At 38.1% G+C, this 21,147-nt stretch overlaps 1 protein-coding gene across 3 annotated transcripts in view; it reads right to left on the bottom strand.

The window, feature by feature from the left end:
- The window catches only part of Grm5 (glutamate metabotropic receptor 5), a 538,255-nt gene that overhangs the window by 321,666 nt on the left and 195,442 nt on the right, over positions 1 to 21,147 (bottom strand). For all 3 annotated transcript variants that reach the window (XM_070034809.1, XM_070034811.1, XM_070034810.1), the window contains exon 3: positions 18,865 to 19,114. In XM_070034809.1, the coding sequence (XP_069890910.1) occupies positions 18,865 to 19,114 (250 nt within the window). The remainder of the gene's footprint in view (positions 1 to 18,864; positions 19,115 to 21,147) is intronic.

Here is a 21,147-nt window from a genome sequence, read left to right as displayed (position 1 = left end):
GATTAGTACCAGGAAGGTGGAACATGTTTTGTGAAAGGGACGGCAGATAAATGGAGAAAGGAAGGGTGGATGAATATAGTTATAATATTCAGTGTACATATATGAAACCAGAACCAAAGAACTTGAGGTAATGGTAGGTTTAGGAGAGATGGGAAAGATGGAAAGGGTGTTATTGATCTGATGTATTGTACTCATAAACTGGTATATTGAATTTAGACCCTTTTATACTAATATTTAAAGATAATAACAAATACATAAAATAATGTTTTAAAAAGCTAGACAATTAGAAAAAGGCATTTGGATGGATGAAATAAGTCGAAGAGAAAAAATAAGTAAGCAGAATTTTTCTTGTTTTCTGAGAAATCTAGCTGATTAAGGAAGGAAATCTAGAAGCTATAAAATACAAGAAGCATCTTTAACTTCTATATAAAAACAATAGCAAAAGTTCTCAGATCAAGTGTATCAACAATGATCACAATGCAAGAAACGTGGGAATACTTCACCCATGCTCATATTGGTCACTTGAAGGATGGGAATATAAAATAGGAGGAGGAGGAGAAAAGGAGAAACAGGAAGATAAGGAAAGCATAGGACAAAAGCTGATAAGTAACAAAGAAATTAGAAAATATGAGTGCAAAAATTCAATCAATACAAGACATGGTAAGAAAAGATTAATGGACTTCTTGCAAAACATAAAAAGGATAAAGGAAAACGAATATTTGACTTTAGAATGTATCCTATTTTTGTTTTCGGTTAGATATCAGTGAAAATATATTAAAATGAATAAGTAGATAGGAAAGCCCCAAAACAACTTCCATTCACCTCTTCCTAAGATACGAAATGAATAAAGATTTCAGGTGTTCTAAGCTTGTGGTTGATGCATTTCTAATCATCAGTCATCTCCTTCCCTCATTAAGTCTAGCAGTGTTAAAGTGCAGAAGAGACTACATGCCCTTAACTTCCCTTTGGAGGGAGCTACAACCTGAAAAACTTTCCTTCATTTGTTTGCATTATTCCTTTGCTTATTTTCCAGTTCTGGGAGTGCTACCATTTTAGACATGCTTCCAGTACAGCTTTTCACTGGCAATTTTGGAGGAGTCTCAGACTTTTCTGCCATGGCTGCAATCAGCCATGATCTCAGCATCTTGAGTAACTAAGTTCACAGATGCGAGGTACCAGTGTCCCACTGAAGGCATTCTTTAAAACAGTCCACATACGTGTCCTAGCTTGTCTATGATCTTCTACATTTCAACATCTGCATATCAAGTTGACTTTTCCTATTGAAAGTAAGTGAGCAGTTAAGTATATGACTAAGCAACCTTATTGAGAATACTTTGTTTACTTACTGATGTGTTTCTAAAGATGTTGTTGTTCTATAGTACAAGCTTTGAAAAACTCTCCTCATATTCTTGCAGCTAGTATGGTTTAGGGCAGACTTCTGGTTAATGGCAGGTTTTCAGCTGACTTCCCCACAGAGGCATTCATTCAACCCACGTGGTACTCAAGCATTTGACAAGTTTGCTTTAATTTAGAAAGATGGGGAATTGGGATGAAACTTTTCTACCTCCAAGTAACTACCAGACCTGGTTTTTCTTCTGCAGTTTAAGCTATGCTATTCTCACTACCAATAACTGTGTTAGGTATGAAAGACATGGAAATTAACAAATTATTGCCCACATTTTCAAGGCCATATTCTAGAGAGGAAGTGAAAGAGAAAATGAAAATTAAAGTCATCATAGATGACGTTATCCAAAACAAATGTACTTTTGCCAGGTACCAATGGCTCACATCTGTAATCCTAGCTATTCAGGAGGCTGAGATCTGAGGATCAGATTAAAAGCCAGCCTAGGCAGAAAAGTCCCTGTGAGACTCTTATCTCCAATTACCCAGTCAAACACTGGAAGTGGTGTTGTGGCTCAAAGTGGTAGAGTGCTAGCCTTGATCAAAAAGGGCTTGAGGATAGTGCCCCAGCCCTAGGTTCAAGCCCCACTACCAGGGTGAAGGGAGGAGAGGGAGGAAGCTCAGGGCACTATCCTGGAGCTCTTTTTGCTCAGTTTGCTCAAGGCTAGTATACTACCACTTGAGCCACAGTACCACTTCCAGCATTTTCTGTGATTAATTGGAGATAAGAGTATCATGGTCTTTCCTGCCTAGGCTAGTTTCAAACCACAATCCTCCAATCTCAACCTCCTGAGTAGCTACCTGACTTATGTAAGTGTAACCCCCTGGTACATCGCCTTTATACTAACAATTTAAAAAATTAAGTCACCATAGCCTCCAGAGGTTTGTGGAAGTTTGACTGGAATTCAGAAGCTAAAAGCAATGACTCACACCAGTAATTCTAGCACAGAGATGGTGGAGATCCCAAGGGTCAGAGTTTGAAGCCAGTCCTGGCAGAAAAGTCCAAGAGACCATCTTCAATTAACCAGCAAAAACCAGGCTCAAGACATGGCATCAATGGTAGAGTGCTAGCTGAGCACACAAGCCAAGCAAGTGCAAAGCTTAAGGTCAAACTAGTACCACACACACACATATACACACACAAGACAAAAAAAATCAAAGCAAACATTTCACATGCAGTCTCGAAGATATTATGAGGTGGGCATTTTTGAGACATTCTAAGAGTTCTGACACAGAAATGGTGAAAGACTATCTAGGAAAGGGTGTGGAAGGGTGCAGAGGCAATCTATGCTGATGTTCAGTGAGCATGCAAATATACCATTGGCTTAGGACTTGTATATATTCAGACCAGGCTCATGTCTGGTTGCCCATTGCTAAACATTTGATGCTTCACTTCTGAGTGCCATTGGCAAGTATGGGCCAGATGTGAAGGGGCAGTGAAAGCTAGGTGGACAGCTGTGAATGACAGCAATGAGAAGCCAACTAAAGTCATTCTGTGAATGGATAACATTTACTTTGTTTTAGAAAAACAACAGCTCTTAAGAAAGTAGGGAAGATGGACAGAGAAAAAAGGAAAAAGAACATTTTTTTATTGTGAAAATACCGTACAGAGGGGTTACAATTACATGGGCAAGGTAATTAGTACATTTCTTATCAAGCATTGTTGCCTCCTCCTTTGTTTCTCCTTCCCATCCCTTCCCATCTCCCCACCCCCACCACTCCCACCCCTCACCCCCCAGCCAAAGGTTGTAAAGTTCATTTTTCCACATAACGACTTGTACATCTCATTGTTGCAATGGGTCCACCTGTATCCCTATTTAAACGATTTCTTTCCCTTGCCCTCCACAAATTATACCAACATCAAGTATAGTGAAAGAGAACATATTTAAACCATGTGATCAACCCACCTTAGCAAATGAGAGAAATAAAAATATCTTTACTAGGAAGACTAATATCTAAGAGTAAACTTCTATACATTCTTTTATTTCAGATAAAATCAAATCATCCTGATTCAAATAAAGCTATACTTTAGATGCACAATGATGAAGTAAAACACACACCACACACTCACACAAACAAAGAAACAACAACAACAACAAAATCCCCACATTTCTCTGTCTTGGTCTTCCTTCTTTTGAGAAATAGCATTAAAACCTGCACTCCTAACTTGAACAAGAACTCTTGTGCTGTCCCCATGACTAGGAACCCTTAACTCGCAAGCAGGGTTGAAAAAAAGGGGGAAATTTGTGTGCAAACTGTGATGACATGACAACATATTGAAAGTGTAAGATTTAATCCTGTTTAACAAGCACCAATACCATCTTTACATATGAGAAAACTTAGGAGTCAACAATTTTATATCAGTAGTCACATAGTAAGTATTTTCAGCTTCACAGAACAAGTAGTTTCTCAATATTGCCAGGATAGACATAATGTAACCAGAGGAATTATGTAAATGAGTGTGACTTTGTTCCAGTAAGACCTTATTATATCTTGTGCATATTCCATCAAAACATATCAGTCTTCTAGAAAACAACAAAAAGGCAAATGACTTTGACCTAGTTTTCCTAAAGGGTAATATGTTTACCTATGTTTATCTATGGATATTTGTCTACCTTTAAAAAGTAATTTTTTAACTTACTGAAAGCTAAAGCTTTATGGCAGTGATTTTCTAGCTGTATAGTTCAAAAACTTCACTATCATTGATTTTTTTATTTAGAAAGCTAGTTTTCTGTAGGTTTTATTAATATTTTTAAATGAATTAAAGTAATTAAAGGTGAAGACTCTACAAAGGAATTTCTTTGTAGAGTCACCTTTAATTACTCCATTTTCCTTATTTAAGATTCCTTAGTAATAGAGAAACTGTAGTAATATTTTTATTGCTGAAGATAAGGATTATGACAAACCCACAGTTGGCTTCACACAGTAGTTAAAGATAAAACTGCCTCTCCATGTCCCCTTGGACAATACCTGTGTGATTTGAGAAAGTTGGTTGTTCTCTCATGCCTCAATTTTTCTCAGCTACAAAAATAAGAACAATAATAATAGCTTCAAGATAGATTTGCTATGAAAATCAATAAATTAATCCCTGGTACAACCATAACCATATAATGCTTTTTGCTAAACATAAAGCATTCTACAAATAACTATTATAAGCATTCAATTTAAAAGCTAAACCTTTGTACAAGTCCAATGAGAACTCTTTGAGATGTAAATGCCTTCAAAACACAAGATCTAGTCAATTTTATTCTCTTGGGCTGTTTTTACTTTTATCATAAAAATTCTTCTCTACTGAGTGGCCTCTAGGCTTTCTGTTATCTTTTTGAATATTTCTCAATTTCAGATTCATAGCACTTTGCTTAGCTGCCTTTTAAGTTTCAGTCAGTGTCTGTTTCCTGACCTTACTAACAACAGATGATTTTCCGATTTCCCAGACTTAAATTCAACTTGATATTCTCAACAGCAAAAGAGACTTCCGAGAAATATATAATAAAATTTCAACATGTATGTTTGAGAGGAATTTCAACTCTCTCAAGGGGGAAAATATAAAACTTCACTACTTCCGGGTCTTTCTAACTTGGGGATAGACTTGCCTGCCTGGTGAGACTGCAGGAGTTAAGTGTGTGTGACCTAGATGTTTAGAGCAATTTGTTTTCTAACCTCAGAGTTTCTTTTCCTCTTGTCCTGACAGTTATCTAATGTAGGGAATTCCAAACCTGCCACAGCCTCCCTGAGAGTTGGAGTTTGGGGTTTGGGGTGGTATTAGGAAAAAGTCCATTTAGTCACAGATCAAAGAAACATAAGTAGTTGGTACACATTAATCTCTATGACACAGTCTTGTTGGGTTTTAATTTGAGAACTTGTCTATTATTTTATCAAACTTGAATATCCAAACAGAATTCATTACAATGAGTGACATTGTATGTACAAATATTAAATTAGCTGTTATTTTAAGAACATTTTTATTATAATGTAGCCAAATCTGCCTCTCATTGTTTATAACAGATGGAGTAATATTTTCTAAAAGGTAATATGGAAACTATTTATTAGCAGTATCATTCTGGTTTTATAACCTGATAATTTCATATAATGATAACTAATGTCCTAATAGGATAGCTAGATGGACAGACAGATAGACAGATAGATAGATAGATAGATAGATAGATAGATAGATAGATAGATAGATAGATAGATAGATAGATAGATAGATAGATAGATGGACATATCAGCTACAATTCTGAAGCTGATTTCACAGCTCCTGTCCTCTACAGTGTTTCAAATGTCACACATTCCCATATTTTATGGCTTTTGTACAATTAACTATTGAGTTATTAACCAAGCTTTATCCCACCTAGACCCCAAAAATAAAATGATGAAATTAACAAATAAACAAATGAACCTCCCTGGTTTTATTTGGTGGTTGTTGTTTTGTTTTGTTTTTTGTAGGTCATGGGGCTTTAACTCTGGGCCTGGGCACTGTCCCTGGGCTCTTCAGCTCAAGGTGAGCATTCTACCACTTGAGCCACAGCTCCATTTCCAGTTTTCTGGTGGTTAATTGGAGATAAGAGTCTCATGGATTTCCCGCCCCAGCTGGCTTTGAACTGCAATAGTCAGATCTCAACCTCCTGAGTAGCTATGATTACAGGCGTGAGCCGCCAGTGCCCCGCTCCCTGACTAGTTTTTTGAATGAAATATTCAAGTCCTGTGAAACATAAAACAGGATAACTGAAATTCATAGAGTTTGATGGCATTCAAAATGGCATAAACAAAATCCAAAATAAATGACAAGAGTGAAAACACTTTCAACAATTGTCAATGAGTTTTTCCTTTAATACATTTCTTCCTTTTATGTAATTAGCTGTTTTGTACCCATCTTTGAACTCTGGGCTGAGTGTTTTTGCTCAAGGTTAGCACTTTACCATTTGAGCCACAGCTCCACTTCTGGTTTCTTTGGTGGTTAATTGGAGATGAGAGTCTCACAGATCTTTCCCCAGGCTGGCTTAGAACTGCATTTTTCAGATCTCAGCCTCCCAAGTAGGTAATGTTATAGGTGTGAGCCACTGGTGCCCAGTTGTAATAAGCTTTCATGAATCATTCAGTAAATGACAAGGAAACAAACAAACAAACAGATAATTAATTAAAAAAAGCAGGCTGTAGGAAATAGTGATGCCTTTCATTGGATATGACATACAATTCAAACTTACAAATACAATTCAAACTTAAAAAATAAAATAACAAAGTTATGATATTTTCACCTGTAAAATTAGCAATTAGTGTATAATTTAACAATACTCCACATGGGTGCAGATGTAGAAATAGGAAGGCTTTACAATATGCAGCAATGTTTATTATCTGAGTCATTTATCCTGATCATAAATTACAAATTTGGAGACAAAAGTACCATGGTATTTTTGATATCTCTCAGATTTCTCAATAAACTTCTGTGGCAAATGTTTCCTTATTCTCTATAAGTTTCAGAGAGTTTGCACATATAATATATATAATAGACTGTCCATAGAGTGAACATTATGTTGTTATGGTCCCACCTCAGATGGAGTTCAGAAAAACATAGACCAGTTAAAGGACATCATAGTTGTATTGGATTTGTTTGTATTTCACATTTATCATAAACATCTCAATAACTTTCAAAGGTTTCTACTACCCACTAAATTTAGTTTTCGAAGGATAGACCAAAATATCAAGACAGAAATCAGGTAAAATTCAATTAAGCTAATCCAAGTGCTAAAACATTTATGTTGCTATGAGACTCCTGTCTTTGTGATAATTAGAAAGAATACACATGTTGTGTAATCTTGTTCAGTTGTTTAACATGAGTCTTATTTTTGTTTCTCCAGTATGCTAGAGATATTGTTACAAAACTCAGAGGCATTTGAATCTTGACATACTCAATGTTGTTTTCAGTACAAAAAAAGGCTTTTTCTCTCTTCTCTGTCTCTGTCTCCCTCCTCCATTCTTCTTGAAGCTCTATGCTAACATTTTCACCACTCTGTAATAATAAACAAATTATCAAATATCAGGTGTACTTGCTTGTAAGTTTTATGGCTTAATTTTCAATTAGGTACTCTGGTGATATTCAGGTGTAGACAGTCATATCTACTTCTATGTAACAATACTGTCATGGTATTACTGGATTTTACTGCTTAGAATTCCATCAATGAAGATGTTGATTCGAGTAAATGTATTCTTTGCATTTGGAAAAAATGCTGAGGTGAATGCTGAGTAGGAACTAATAAATGCCATTTATAATTTCTTAATACTTGAAATTAAGGTAGATTTACCTTTATGGGCTAGTAATGTATATTCATTATATTGAAGAATAGACATGTAGTTACACTTAATTAATTTATCTTTTTCTTTCTTTTTTGTCTACCAGTAAATTTGGAGATTGACACTCTCACTTAGCTTTTTGATGCAGAGCTTTTATTTTTCCATTTGAGCCACACCTCTACTTCTTACTTTTGCTGATTAATTGAAATTAAGAGTATCATGGACTTTTCTGACTGGATTAACTTTGAACCTTGATCCTTAAACACTAGCCTCTTGAGTAAAGGAGTACAGGAATTAGCATCAGCACCTGGCTAAAAATCCATCTTTAAATAGTTTGTTGATTAAAATTGGTTCTTATTTCCAAGTTTATATTCAAGTTTGTAATTTTCAAATACTATATATTCAATATTACTTTCTTAGACATAAAAGCAAGACAGTGCACACATTCTGGAAATATGTCACTGAAGAATTGTCATTATAGGGGCTGGGAAGGTGGCTCAGTGGTAGAGCACTTGCCTTGCATGCATGAGGCCCTGGGTTCGATTTCTCAGCACCACATAAGCAAAAAGAAAAAAGCCAGAAGTGGAGCTCTGGCTCAAGTGGTAGAGCGCTAGCCTTCAGCTGAAGAGCTGAGGGACAGCATCCAGGCCCAGAGTTCAGGCCCCACGACCGGATCCCCAAAAAAAGAAAAAGAATTGTCATTACGATTCAGATTATTGAGTTCATCCTGCTGTAAGCATCAAGGTGTAAACTATGTCAAGGACTTGAACCAAATATTGTTATTGACAATGAGACAACAGATACCTAGAGTTCAAATGCAAAGTTCAAATGTGTTCCGCAGATGGTAAAATAAGTAGATGGATGAGTATGTCTTGGGAGAAGTTGTCATAGTTCTGTCCAACACTTGAGATGAATGACCTATGAAACATGGCTGATCTAAGGCAGGAACAAGTTGTTATTTTATTTAATTTTTTTTTGTCGGTCGTGGGAGCTGACCTCTGGACCTGGGTGCTGGCTCTCAGTTCTTTACCTCAAGGCTAGTGCCCTACTACTTGAGCCACAGTGCCTCTTCTGGTTTTTTTTCTGCTTATATGGTACTGAGGAATTGAACCCAGGGCCTCATGCATGCAAGGCAAGCACTCTTCCACTGAGCCAACTTCCCAGCCCCTAAGTTGTTACTTCTAAAGGTAGTCTCTTCTTATAGCTTTGGCTTCTAGATTCTAACAACCATCCATTCATGTTTGAGTCAGGAGAGAGAAAAGGCAGAGAATACTCACAAAGACAGTACTCTTCAAATACTAAGAGGCATTATAGAATGAGTTAATAAAATTTTTTAGGAAGTAACATTATGTTAAAATTATATTTCTTTCTTTGTAGATCCAGAGTCTATGTAGAACTCAGAACTTACTATCAGATTATTATATCTTCACTGTTCTATAGGTTATGGTTTAGTAAAAAGAAAAGTAATGAATTTCCATCATGGTAATGAGTTTCTTGTGTGACCTTGAAAATGTCATCCAGTTTCCTCACTTGTAAAATGAGAGAGGGAAATTAAAAAAAAATATTGTATAACTATTAATTTATTTTTCTGTTCCATAACTCTATTATTAAATAATTACTACATGGTAGAGTCTTTTTTCTGTACAGATAATAGTAGCACTCTCATCCAGATGTTTTACAGATGTACTGTTTTCTATCTATAAGTTCCATGAAATTAGTCATTCTTGCCTCTTATTCACTGATGTATCACAAGCTCTTTAAGGTCGAGTAAAGGCAGTCCATATTTGTTAGATGAGTGATTAAATTCATATCAAGGGCTTAACATAGTAATTAGCATAACACATTTCTAGGTGGACCTACTAGAAATGTGCTTCTGATAAATGGTTTTTAACATCACTGTGCCACTTTATGAATACAGTTGGAGGAAATAGGAGAAAAGTTGAAGGAGATTGGGTACTATGTTATCATTTCCAAGTATATAAGAGAGAATCACATTACTGTGAAAGAAAAAATATGAATGGAGACATAGAAATTACAAAGAAATGTTGTTTGATTGGTTTTGCAGAGCTACAGGGCCTTGAACATGCTACATTAATGCTCTACACTGAGCTGCTCCAGTATGAGAGACATATTTTAAACAACCAGAATGGGAAGATTTTTCTAACAAAATTGGTGAAAGATGAAATAATTGATAAAGGGAATAACAAATCCAACTCAAGGTTATAAATTTACTTTCCATGAATTAAATGACTTGGGAAAAATAACTTTCTGTATTTAGCATATTCAAGGATACAAAAGGGTATACAATATAGAATTTAGACTTTGAATTTTGACAGAGAGCAATAAAATAATTGATTGAAAATAGCAAATACAGTAAATATGAATCTATTACTTATTGAATAACACCAAACTAATTTCTTGATATGTAATTCTGGAAGCAGAGAGGAACAACATAATTCTTTATCCTGTATCAGAAAATGCAATAGTGTGGGATGATTCTTCCCAGGGAACCACTGTATTTGGAATAGAAGGGTATTGTCAGTGGGTGTGTTCTTAGGTTTTTCAAAACAAACTGACACATCATTCTTCAAAAGTAAGAGTTCGTTAGATAAAATGTGGACCACTGGTATCATTTTCATAAAAAATGATAAGGCCTTATACCATAATGTCTCCATAAATCTACTGCCATCAAATCAGACAAAAAGAATTAGATACATAGGGGGACCAAGATGGCGATGGGGCAGTAGGGAAACGCCACAGCTCTCTCCAACCAAAAAGAGAGTTTCAGTTCCAATGCTTAATCTCCCCAAGAGACTGACAACAACAAAAAGATGAACACTCAGAGAAAAACCAGAGGCAGAGAATAACAAAAAAAGAAAGAGAGGAAAAGAAGAATTTCAGAACAGAGAAAAGCGAAGACCCCTCCCCCAACCTTTACTGGCCGCACGGCAGTGCGCCAAGCCGCTGGCCAGCCGGCCCGGCGGGGGCTGCCGGAGCCCCAGAGACACAGGGGGCCGCTTGCAGATCACCAGGTACCGGTTTGCAGAACAGTGGATCGCCAGGAACAGAGAAACCTACCAGCCGGCAGTCTCCACGAGGATCCCACCCCCACCCCTCACTCTCCACCGGAGCAGAGAGGCTCCATCCCGCCAAAGCCGCTCGGCACCAGCAGCGTGACAAAGGGACCTGTCGGCAGACAAAGGGACCTGTTGGGAGACCACCAGCGCGATCACAATCACGATCACAACAACCCGGCGGGGCCGCCCGGGCCCCAGAGGCACCACGAAGAAGCTGCCTGAGCGTGGACACTTTTGACCCGACAGCTGCGACAGAGGCAGAGACAGAAAAGAATCACACAGAGCCACCACCGCCCAACCCAGCCAGCAACCACCCCAACTGAACTCAGATTGCAACAACAACTGACTACCTACACCACACAGAAACAACCAGCTCCAGGGTGAGTACCCCACAGGGGAAGTGTATCCCTCAAGGGAGACCAGAGCTGGAGGGAATCCCCAGACCCTGACCTAGACTCCCTACCCCAACACTCGGACCACAGGACCCACTAAAACTGGGAACTGTTTGAGAGCTCCACCAGCCCGTGGAGCACACTCAGCTGGCTAGGCTAGAGCAAGAGCACCCCTGGAAGGGAGCTTAAATGTCCAAGCCAGGAACAGCGCCCCTGGGTCAAGACTACCAACAGTAGAAGAAATTTGAACTGTGTCCCCCAGGATGTATAAACTAGGTGGTATACACATCAGCACAGGCCTAACGAGTGCGCTCCAGGCTGGGGCCGGAACCAGGCCCGGGGACCCGTCGCCTGAACAACATGACCAACTCCTCCCAACTGAAGTAAAAAGCTGAGCATACGCCTCAACAGAGGGGAGAAAACCAGGAAAAAACACTCCCCGGGAAGCATGCCTGTGACAACAAAAGACCTGGAGGCCCAGGACAAGAGAAGCCCAAACCCTACCAAAACTCCACCCATATACCCTAGACTGGGAATTGGGCAACACAGGCTGCCAGCACCTGATAGTAAGCAGGAGCTCAGACTGTTAAGGCGGCTCAGCAATAGAGTGATAGTCTTGGATGTATGAGGCCCTGGATATGATTCCTCAGCATCACAAAAGCAAAAAGGGTCAGAAGTGGTGCTGTGGCTCAAATGGTAGGGTGCCAGCCTTGAGCTGAAGAGCTGAGGGACAGCACCCAAACCTAGAGTTCAACCAGCCCAAACAGCCACAACCAGCCCAAAACAAACAAACAAAAACACATCATGAGCCCATAGCAGACTCCAGTATTTGGGAGAGTGCATCCAGAGCATCTGTTCTTCACAAGAGCACCCGTAGGAGCAAACACAAGCAGTCTAGGCTGCTCAACCCTTCCAAAGGAGGGAACTGCCAGCAATCTACAGCAGAGAGCTGAGAATCCTAAGTAAGTCAGAATAGCAGCTGGAAATAGGCTCCCAACAGAACCCAGATCAGGCACAGACTCTCTCTACCAATACAGAATCAGCAACCAAGCAAAGACAGACACACCAAAACAAAATTGAAGAGCAGTCTCCTGAACCTCCATGCGAAAATCACAGAGAAAAATCACAAGGTTTACCACCACCCAGGACAGCAAGCTCACCTCAAAAGCCAGCAGCCACGCAGGGGAGAGCCCCAGTGGGAGCAAAGCAGGAATGGAAGACAAAAGCTACATCCAAGGGTTGCTGGAGGCAATGACTCAAGAAATAAAGCGAGAAATTGAAAGAGCACAAGGATGAACTATCCAAAGAGATACAGGGTATCAAACAAGAGATGCATACAAAAACAGAAGCTGCACAAACCTCAGTAAGAAGTGAGATAAACGCAAAATTAGAGGTAATGCATACCTCATTGAGAGGTGAGATCAGTACTCTGAGAACCAACATTAAATCCATAAAGGGATCCATTTCCTCCATGCAAACCACAATAGAAGCCACTGTCAACAGAGTGAATGAAATGGGAGGTAGAGTGTCAGATACAGAAGACAGAATATACCAACTGGACCAAAAAGTGACAGATATGGAAAAATCACTCAAATTAAACCAAAGGGAAATTCAAGAGCAAGCAGATAATGCTAAAAAATTTAACCTTTGCATAATCAGAGTGGACGAAGGTGAGGAATTCCAGAGCAAGGGAATGCAACACCTATTTAACAAGATAATCAATGAAAATTTTCCCCACCTCAAAACGACCATCTTAACTACATCACAAAAGTTTATCGAACACCCAACAAGCAAGACCCCAGGAGAAACACTTCTAGACACATTATAGTAAAAATGATAGATCTGAATAATAAGGAAACAATCCTGCATGCAGCAAAAATGAAGAAGGAGCTATACTACAACGGGAAAAAATAAGAATCACTGCAGATCTCTCCACACAAACAATGAATGCAAGAAAAGCCTGGGAAAGCACCATACGAGCCCTGAGAGCGAATAACTGCCAACCCAGACTAATATACCCGGCAAAGCTAGCATTCACATTTGATGGAGAACTGAAAACTTTTAATAACAAAGAAAAACTAAATGAATACATAAACATTAAGCCAGCATTACAAAGAATTCTAAGAGGGGGGACACAACCTGAAGAAAGCAACCAGGAACTGGGTCCTGCCCCAAACAGGCATTACTCAAAGCCTAACTGAGCAAGCACAGGAGGAAAGGAAAGAAGAAAAACTTAGGAAAACGGAATGGCAGGGACAACAATGCATCTCTCTATACTTTCTCTTAATATAAATGGGCTGAATTCGCCACTTAAAAGAAAACGAACTGAGGACTGGATCAGAAAACAAAACCCATCCATCTGTTGCCTTCAGGAGACCCACCTCTCAGCCAAACATACAAACAAACTCAGAGTGAAGGGGTAGAAAATGATCTACCAATCAAACGCCCCCAGTAAGAAAGCAGGTGTAGCTATCCTGATATCTGACAAAATAAACTTTTCATTAAAATCAGTACAGAAAGACAAGGACGGACACTACATACTAATAAAGGGAACAATCCAAGAGTAGGATATAACCATCATCAACTTATATGCCCCAAATATTGGTGCACCCAGATATGTCAAACAAATGCTCTCAAACTTACAATAATACTAGGAGACTTTACTTACGATAATACTAGGAGACTTTAACACACCACTCTCACCAAAGGACAGGTCTACCAACCAGAGGATTGGCAAAGAAGCTACCGAATTAAGAGAGGCCATACTACAAGCGGAATTAACTGACATCTACCGAGTATTTCACCCTAAAACAACACAGTACACATTCTTCTCAGCAGCTCACGGAACTTTCTCCAAAATAGACCATATCATAGTTCATGCAAGGAACTTAAGCAAATACAAAGGGATTGACATAATCCCCTGTATCCTATCTGACCACAGTGGAATCAAGCTAGCTCTCAATAACAAAGCATACTGCAGAAATTTCTCTAATACATGGAAACTGAACAGCACATTCCTTAACAATGCCTGGATAACAGAAGAGATCAGAGAAGAAATAAAGCATTTCCTACAACTCAATGAAAATGAAAACACCTCACAAAGAAACTTGTGGGACACAGCAAAAGCAGTCCTGAGGGGCAAATTTATTGCCCGCAGTGCCCACATCAAGAGAATGGAGACAGACCAAGTAAATAATCTCATGTTGCAATTAAAACAGCTAGAAAAACAAGAAAAAATGGGACCTAAAGCTACTAGATGAAGCCAGATAACCAAATTAAAAGCAGAGATTAACCAATTAGAAAATCAGAAAACCATAACCAAAATAAACCAAACAAAAAGCTGGTTCTTTGAAAAAATAAACAAAATTGATGGCCCATTGGCTAGATTAATTAAAAAAAGAAGAGAGGAAACCCATATTAATAGGATTAGGGATGCCACGGGAAACATCACAACACGTACCCAAGATATCCAAACAATTCTAACAGACTACTTTCAAAAGCTATACTCTCTAAAGGAAGAAAATCAGGCAGAAATGGATGCATTTTTAGAAAAATACAAGTTGCCCAAACTGAGTAAAGAAGAAGTTAACCAATTAAATAAGCCAATATCCTATAATGAGATACAGGAAGCTATCAAAAGTCTTCCAACAAAAAAAAAGCCCAGGACCAGATGGATTCACAGCAGAATTCTATAAGACCTTTAGACAAGAACTGATACCCATACTCCTCAAGCTCTTCAGAGAAACAGAGAAGGAGGGAGCTATCCCAAACTCATTCTACGAAGCCAATACCACACTCATCCCCAAACCAGGCAAAGACCCAACCGAAAAGAATTACAGGCCAATTTCCTTGATGAACACAGATGCAAAGATCCTTAACAAGATTCTCGCTAACAGAATCCAGAAACACATAAAAAAAATAATTCACTATGACCAGGTAGGCTTCATCCCAGAGACACAGGGATGGTTTAACATACTTAAGTCAATAAATGTAAGCCAACATATCAACAGAGCCAAGGTCAAGAGTCACATGATTATCGCCACAGATGCAGAAAAGGCCTTTGACAAAATTCAACATTCATTCATGCTAAAAGTTCTGGAGAAAATAGGAATAGAAGGAACATTTCTAAAAACAATAAAAGCCATTTATGACAGACCAATAGCCAATATTATACTTAATGGGGAAAAGCTACAACCAATTCTCCTAAAATCAGGAACAAGGCAAGGATGCCCACTGTCTCCACTCCTCTTCAATATAGTCCTAGAACCCTTAGCCAGGGCAATAAGGCAAGAAAAAGACATTAAAGGGATCCGCATAGGGAAAGAAGAAGTTAAACTATCCCTTTTTGCAGACGACATGATACTATACCTCCACGATCCCAAAAACTCCATCCCCAAACTCTCAGAAATCATAAATCACTTCGGCAAAATAGCAGGATACAAAATAAACCCACAAAAATCAGTTGCCTTCTTATACACTGATAATGTACAGGAGGAGAGGGAAATAAAGGGAGCAACCCCCTTCACAATAACCTCCCAAAAAATAAAATATTTAGGAATTAACCTAACCAAAGATGTAAAAGAACTATTTAATGAGAACTATAAAAAGTTAAAGAAAGAAATTGCAGAAGACACTAGGAATTGGAAAGACCTCCCATGCTCCTGGATAGGCCGACTTAATATAGTAAAGATGGTAATACTTCCAAAACTAATATACAAATTCAACACAATTCCTATTAAAATCCCAATGACATACATCACTGAAATACAGAAAACAGTCCAAAAATTCATATGGAACAACAAAAGACCTAGAATAGCCAAAACAATTCTAGGGGATAAAGACAATATGGGAGGGCTATCCATGCCGAACTTCAAACTCTACTACAGAGCTATAATAACAAAGACAGCATGGTACTGGCACAAAAACAGACCAGAAGACCAATGGAACAGAATAGAAGATCCAGAAATAAATCCACAGGCTTACAGCCAGCTGATATTCGACAAAGGAGCCAAAGACATACAATGGAAGAAACACAGCCTCTTCAACCGCTGGTGCTGGGAAAACTGGGCAGCCACATGCAGAAAAATAAAAGTGGACCCCAGCCTATCACCATGCACCAACATCAACTCAAAATGGATTAAAGACCTTAACATTAAACCTGAATCTCTGAAACTACTGCAGGACAGAGTAGGAGAGACACTTGAACTAATAGGCACAGGAAGGAACTTCCTGAACAGAGTCCCAGGGTCACAACAAGTTGGAGAGAGACTCGACAAATGGAACTACCTTAAAATAAAAAGCTTCTGCACAGATAAAGCTATCGCAACCAAGCTAGAAAGACAACCAACTAATTGGGAAAAAATATTTACCAGCAATATATCAGACAAGGGGTTAACATCCTGTATATACAGGGAACTCAAGAAACGAATCCCTCCCAAACCTAACAAACCAATTACTAAGTGGGCAAGGGAACTAAAGAGGGACTTCTCAAATGAAGAAATAAAAATGGCAAAGAAACACATGAGGAAATGTTCATCATCCCTAGTGGTGAAGGAAATGCAAATAAAGACAACCCTGAGATACTACCTTACCCCAGTCAGAATGTCCCACATCCACAAATCAGCCAACGACAAATGCTGGAGGGGATGTGGAGAACGAGGAACCCTATTACACTGCTGGTGGGAATGTACACTTATACAACCACTTTGGAAAGCAGTCTGGAGGGTCCTTAGAAAGCTAAAGATTGACCTCCCTTACGACCCAGTCATACCACTTCTAGGCATCTACCCTGAACAACAGGAACCAATATACAAGGACACATGCACCTCCATGTTTATTGCAGCACTGTTTGCAATAGCTAGGATATGGAAACAACCTAGCTGCCCCACCACAGATGAATGGATCCAAAAATTGTGGTATCTATACACAATGGAATATTATGCAGCCATTAGAAATGACAAAATAATGGCATTTGCAGGGAAATGGATGGAGCTAGAAGGAATCATGTTGAGCGAAGTAAGCCAAGAAAGAAGAGACAAACAGTACATGGTCTCCCTGATAAGTGGATGCTAAATCCAAAATGTTAGGTGATATGACAAAACTAACAGGACTTAAGAAACAAAGAACTCCCACTCATCTGGTTGAACCACTACCAAATATCCCCATGCTGCTGATCACATATATGGTATATAACATGTGAGCACCGTTATATATTACAGACTGTGATAGACAATTTGCTCCAGGAAAGTTAGAATGAACTTGTGACTTTAAATGAGCATCATTATTCCACAATACTGTGAATTTCCAGAAATTATGTAATCACTTAATCACAATCAAAAAAAAAAAAAAAGAACCTCGGGGAAGGGAGGGAGGGGAGGGGATGGTAGGGGGAAAACAATGGAGGGGGTAACAATGTTCAAGAGGAAGTGTACTCATTACCTCACTCATGTAACTGTAACCCTCTGTATAGTATCTTTACAATAAAAAAATTTTAAAAAAATGAAAAAAAAGAATTAGATACATAAAGTGACTGTCAGAGAAATGTATCTAAACAGAAGCTAGTCAATTAAGCACTTGATATAATTTTTTTAAACAATCCATAAGAAGTTATTATCAAGTTAGATGGTCTGTCAAGTGTGGACAGAATTATTAGAAAGACAATGTTTTCTAGGATGTTTGCTATTATTCATTGACTTCACTTATTGAATAAATAGATGTAATACAGAACAACTTCCTAAAGGTATAGAGTGGAAGAACCTTACTTGTAAATTCTCCAATGTAAACTTCACATATATGTTCTAAATGATAATAGCTTCTACTGATTGTGATGGTTAATCTTGTGTAAATATTTGCCTGGGCCATAAGTATTCAAATATTAGGGCAAACATTAAGGCCTATGTCTTTGAGGGTGTTTTAGATGACAGATGTGAATCAGGAGATTAAGTAAAGCAGCTTCTCACCCCCACCCTGACTTCTTGTGGATGGGCCTTATCTAATGAGTTGAAGACCTGAACAGAACAAAAAGGCCCAGTAGAAGGGAACTCTTCTTGCCTGCACACATGACATAGGATATTGTTCAGCCTTCTGACTTGAAACCAAACACTAGTTCTTCTGGGATTTCAAGCTTGCTGGCTTCATCTGGAATTCAACATAGTCAGCAATCACAGTTCTCAAGACTGTACTTGGACTGGAACAACACTTAGGCTCTCCAGAATTTACAGATTGGTGAATGTAGATCTAATGAATTTACAGCCTCCTTAATCACATGAACTCGTGCCATATAATAAACAACATAGATATACATGCACATTATATGCCTCATTTTAATTCACAAACTCCATGATTTCATATTATAAAACAATGGTAGGCATTCTCAAAAATCAGTTGCAAAAGCATCACCAATAAATCTGGTTCATATGCATTTCTCAACATAAATACTCAACTATTTAAGACTCCATCTCATTTCTTCCTTTTTGGGGACTTCACACCTCATCTTTGTGTGTTTACTCCTATTATGATTCATCATTTTATAGCATATCTATTTATTTTTCCACGACTCTGTGCAGGCACTGTCATTTGATTATTTTCAAGCTCTATTTCCATTACACATATTAAAATTCTAAAACAACACATATGCAAGATTTTCACAACCATGATACCCCAGGATGTTGCAAAATCCCTAGCATTAGCTGTTCATTGTCACTTACCTGCCGAGAAGCAGAAATTCTCCCGCTAGACCCAGGCGCCTCATGGCCATCAGTAGACCTCTCACTGTCATGCCCTCACAGAAGCAGGCTACCACCCGAGCCTTAGGCAAGTGACTGGTGAGCTTCTTCAGCAGCTTGTCAAAGCTCTGCTCCCCTGCATTGCTGTAGATTTTGTAGGAGTGGGCGATGCAGATACCTTCTTTGGCTGACATGTCTTTGAATGCCTCCATCCCACTCTCTCCATAGTTGCCTGTGTGAAGACAAGGATAAGCACAGGGATGGTGAAATGAGATATTTGCATGGATTGGGTAGAATCAGAATGCAAGAGTAGCAGAAGCCTGAAGATCAATGGATGGTGCTGGATCTGGAACCTGACCATCTGAATTGGAGCTTTGACTCTTTTACTGACTTGTGTGTTTTGGACAGATTGTAATTAACTACATCAGAAATATGTTTCATATTTTTATTGTGACAGTGAATAATATAAAATTGCAAGCAATTCAGCACCTCTATTTTGACTGGGAATGTTCATATTGTTTATTTTACCATGATTTCTTTTATTTTACTATTTTTAAATTAAACTTATTTTTTGCTAATAGAGAAAACCATAGAAATCATAGGTTTATAAATGAGGTAACACAATGTATCATGTGATAAACTCTTGGATTCTACATATGATTCCGGTCATGTATTTTCTTTCCATGCTTTACCTATTCCTCTTAATGCTCTCCAGTCTAACCAAGTTTCATAAATTTCTTTCTTATTTCTGAATAGTACTCTATTCTGTGTGTATGGCATATTTCCTTGATTAACTTATCAGTTGGGGGCCATTTACTGACATTTGCAAAGAGTGCTTCAATGAACATACATAAACACATCTTTTCATCATACTAATTGATTTCCTTCTTATGTGTACTCACAGTCTAAGACAGAAGATATCTATTGGGATTTTTCCCCTGATTTTTTTCATTTCCTTTTTGTTTCTCATTGTATGATAATTTCACATCACTGCTTAAAGTCTGCATGTTGTATTATCCCCAAAAGTACAAGTGCTGGAATTTGATCTCCAGGATGGCCATGTTGAGATAGTAGAAGCTTATATAATATATATAGATATATAATACATAAAGATATCTATTTATATATAGATGTATAGCTATATATTATATATGTATATTATGAATTACATATAAATATATACACGTATTTTTGCACATAATATTTTAATAATATAAACTTTGTGTGGCACACATATACAAATATTTTACAAAGAATTTTATTATATACTGCATTATGGATTTTATTTTACATATGATATTTACATATGATATTTACATCATGATATTTGTATCTTGGGTTCAACTGAAAAACTCAGATGATTGGTTGAACTTTATCCTAGTCATCGATGTATAAACCCATAAAAAACACAGCCTCATTTTGTGTAATCAGAGGAAAGTTAATATTTATGAATAATGACAGTCCTTGTCAAAACTTGCAGGTGAAGGACTCTAATGTTTATCTTTTAATATTAATGTAAATGAATATTCATATTGACAACTACATGCAGGAGGCAGACCAAAATTTTTGTGGATGTGATCTCACTTAAAGTCTCACAATATTTTGAGGAAGACATTACAACTCCCATTCCACAGATAGTACCAACAGGGCAGCTACTTCACATTTGCCCAGAGTTACAAGTGCAAGTATCAAAGGAATACTGCAGTTCTGATGCTGCAGGTCCTGTCCTTCTTCCTCCCCTCTTGTGCAGCTCACTGGCATACTCTCAGGAGTCAGCCTAAATCTATCTGCAGTTCTCCTTCTAACATAAAGGTTCTAGTGCTTCAGCTTTAGATATTTTTGAACATTTTAAGGCTCTAGAAATCATACAAGGCTCATTTTCTGAGTTTTTAAGAAGATTAGATGATGGGCTAGGAAGGATGATTTAGAGAATGCGAGAATCTTGTAATATAATCATAAGAAGAATGGAACTGGCTTAAAAACTAGCTAAATCTAGGAGATGGAATGTCATCCAGAGAAGTAAACACTAAATGCCTAAGAAATACTCTGCATCCAATTTCATAGAGTTTTTAAGTCTATAACTTATTAATAACCACATGTGGGTAACACTTTAATTTGGGAACATTAGTCCATTTGGTCAAGTGTATAACTACTCTAACGGTCAATCTTACTTTCCCCTTGTCACTGATGAAACTGAAGTTCAGTCACATCAAGTAGGTAAGTAATCGAGTCTCAGTTTGAACCAGCATCTTCTGGTGGCCTCAT

This window comes from Dipodomys merriami, unplaced genomic scaffold (assembly GCF_024711535.1).
Source record: "Dipodomys merriami isolate MVZ:Mamm:240054 unplaced genomic scaffold, mDipMer1.0.p SCAF_25, whole genome shotgun sequence".
Taxonomy (NCBI): Eukaryota; Metazoa; Chordata; class Mammalia; order Rodentia; family Heteromyidae; genus Dipodomys; species Dipodomys merriami.
Note: the sequence above shows the minus strand (reverse complement) of the source record. Positions and strands in the feature narration are given on the sequence as shown.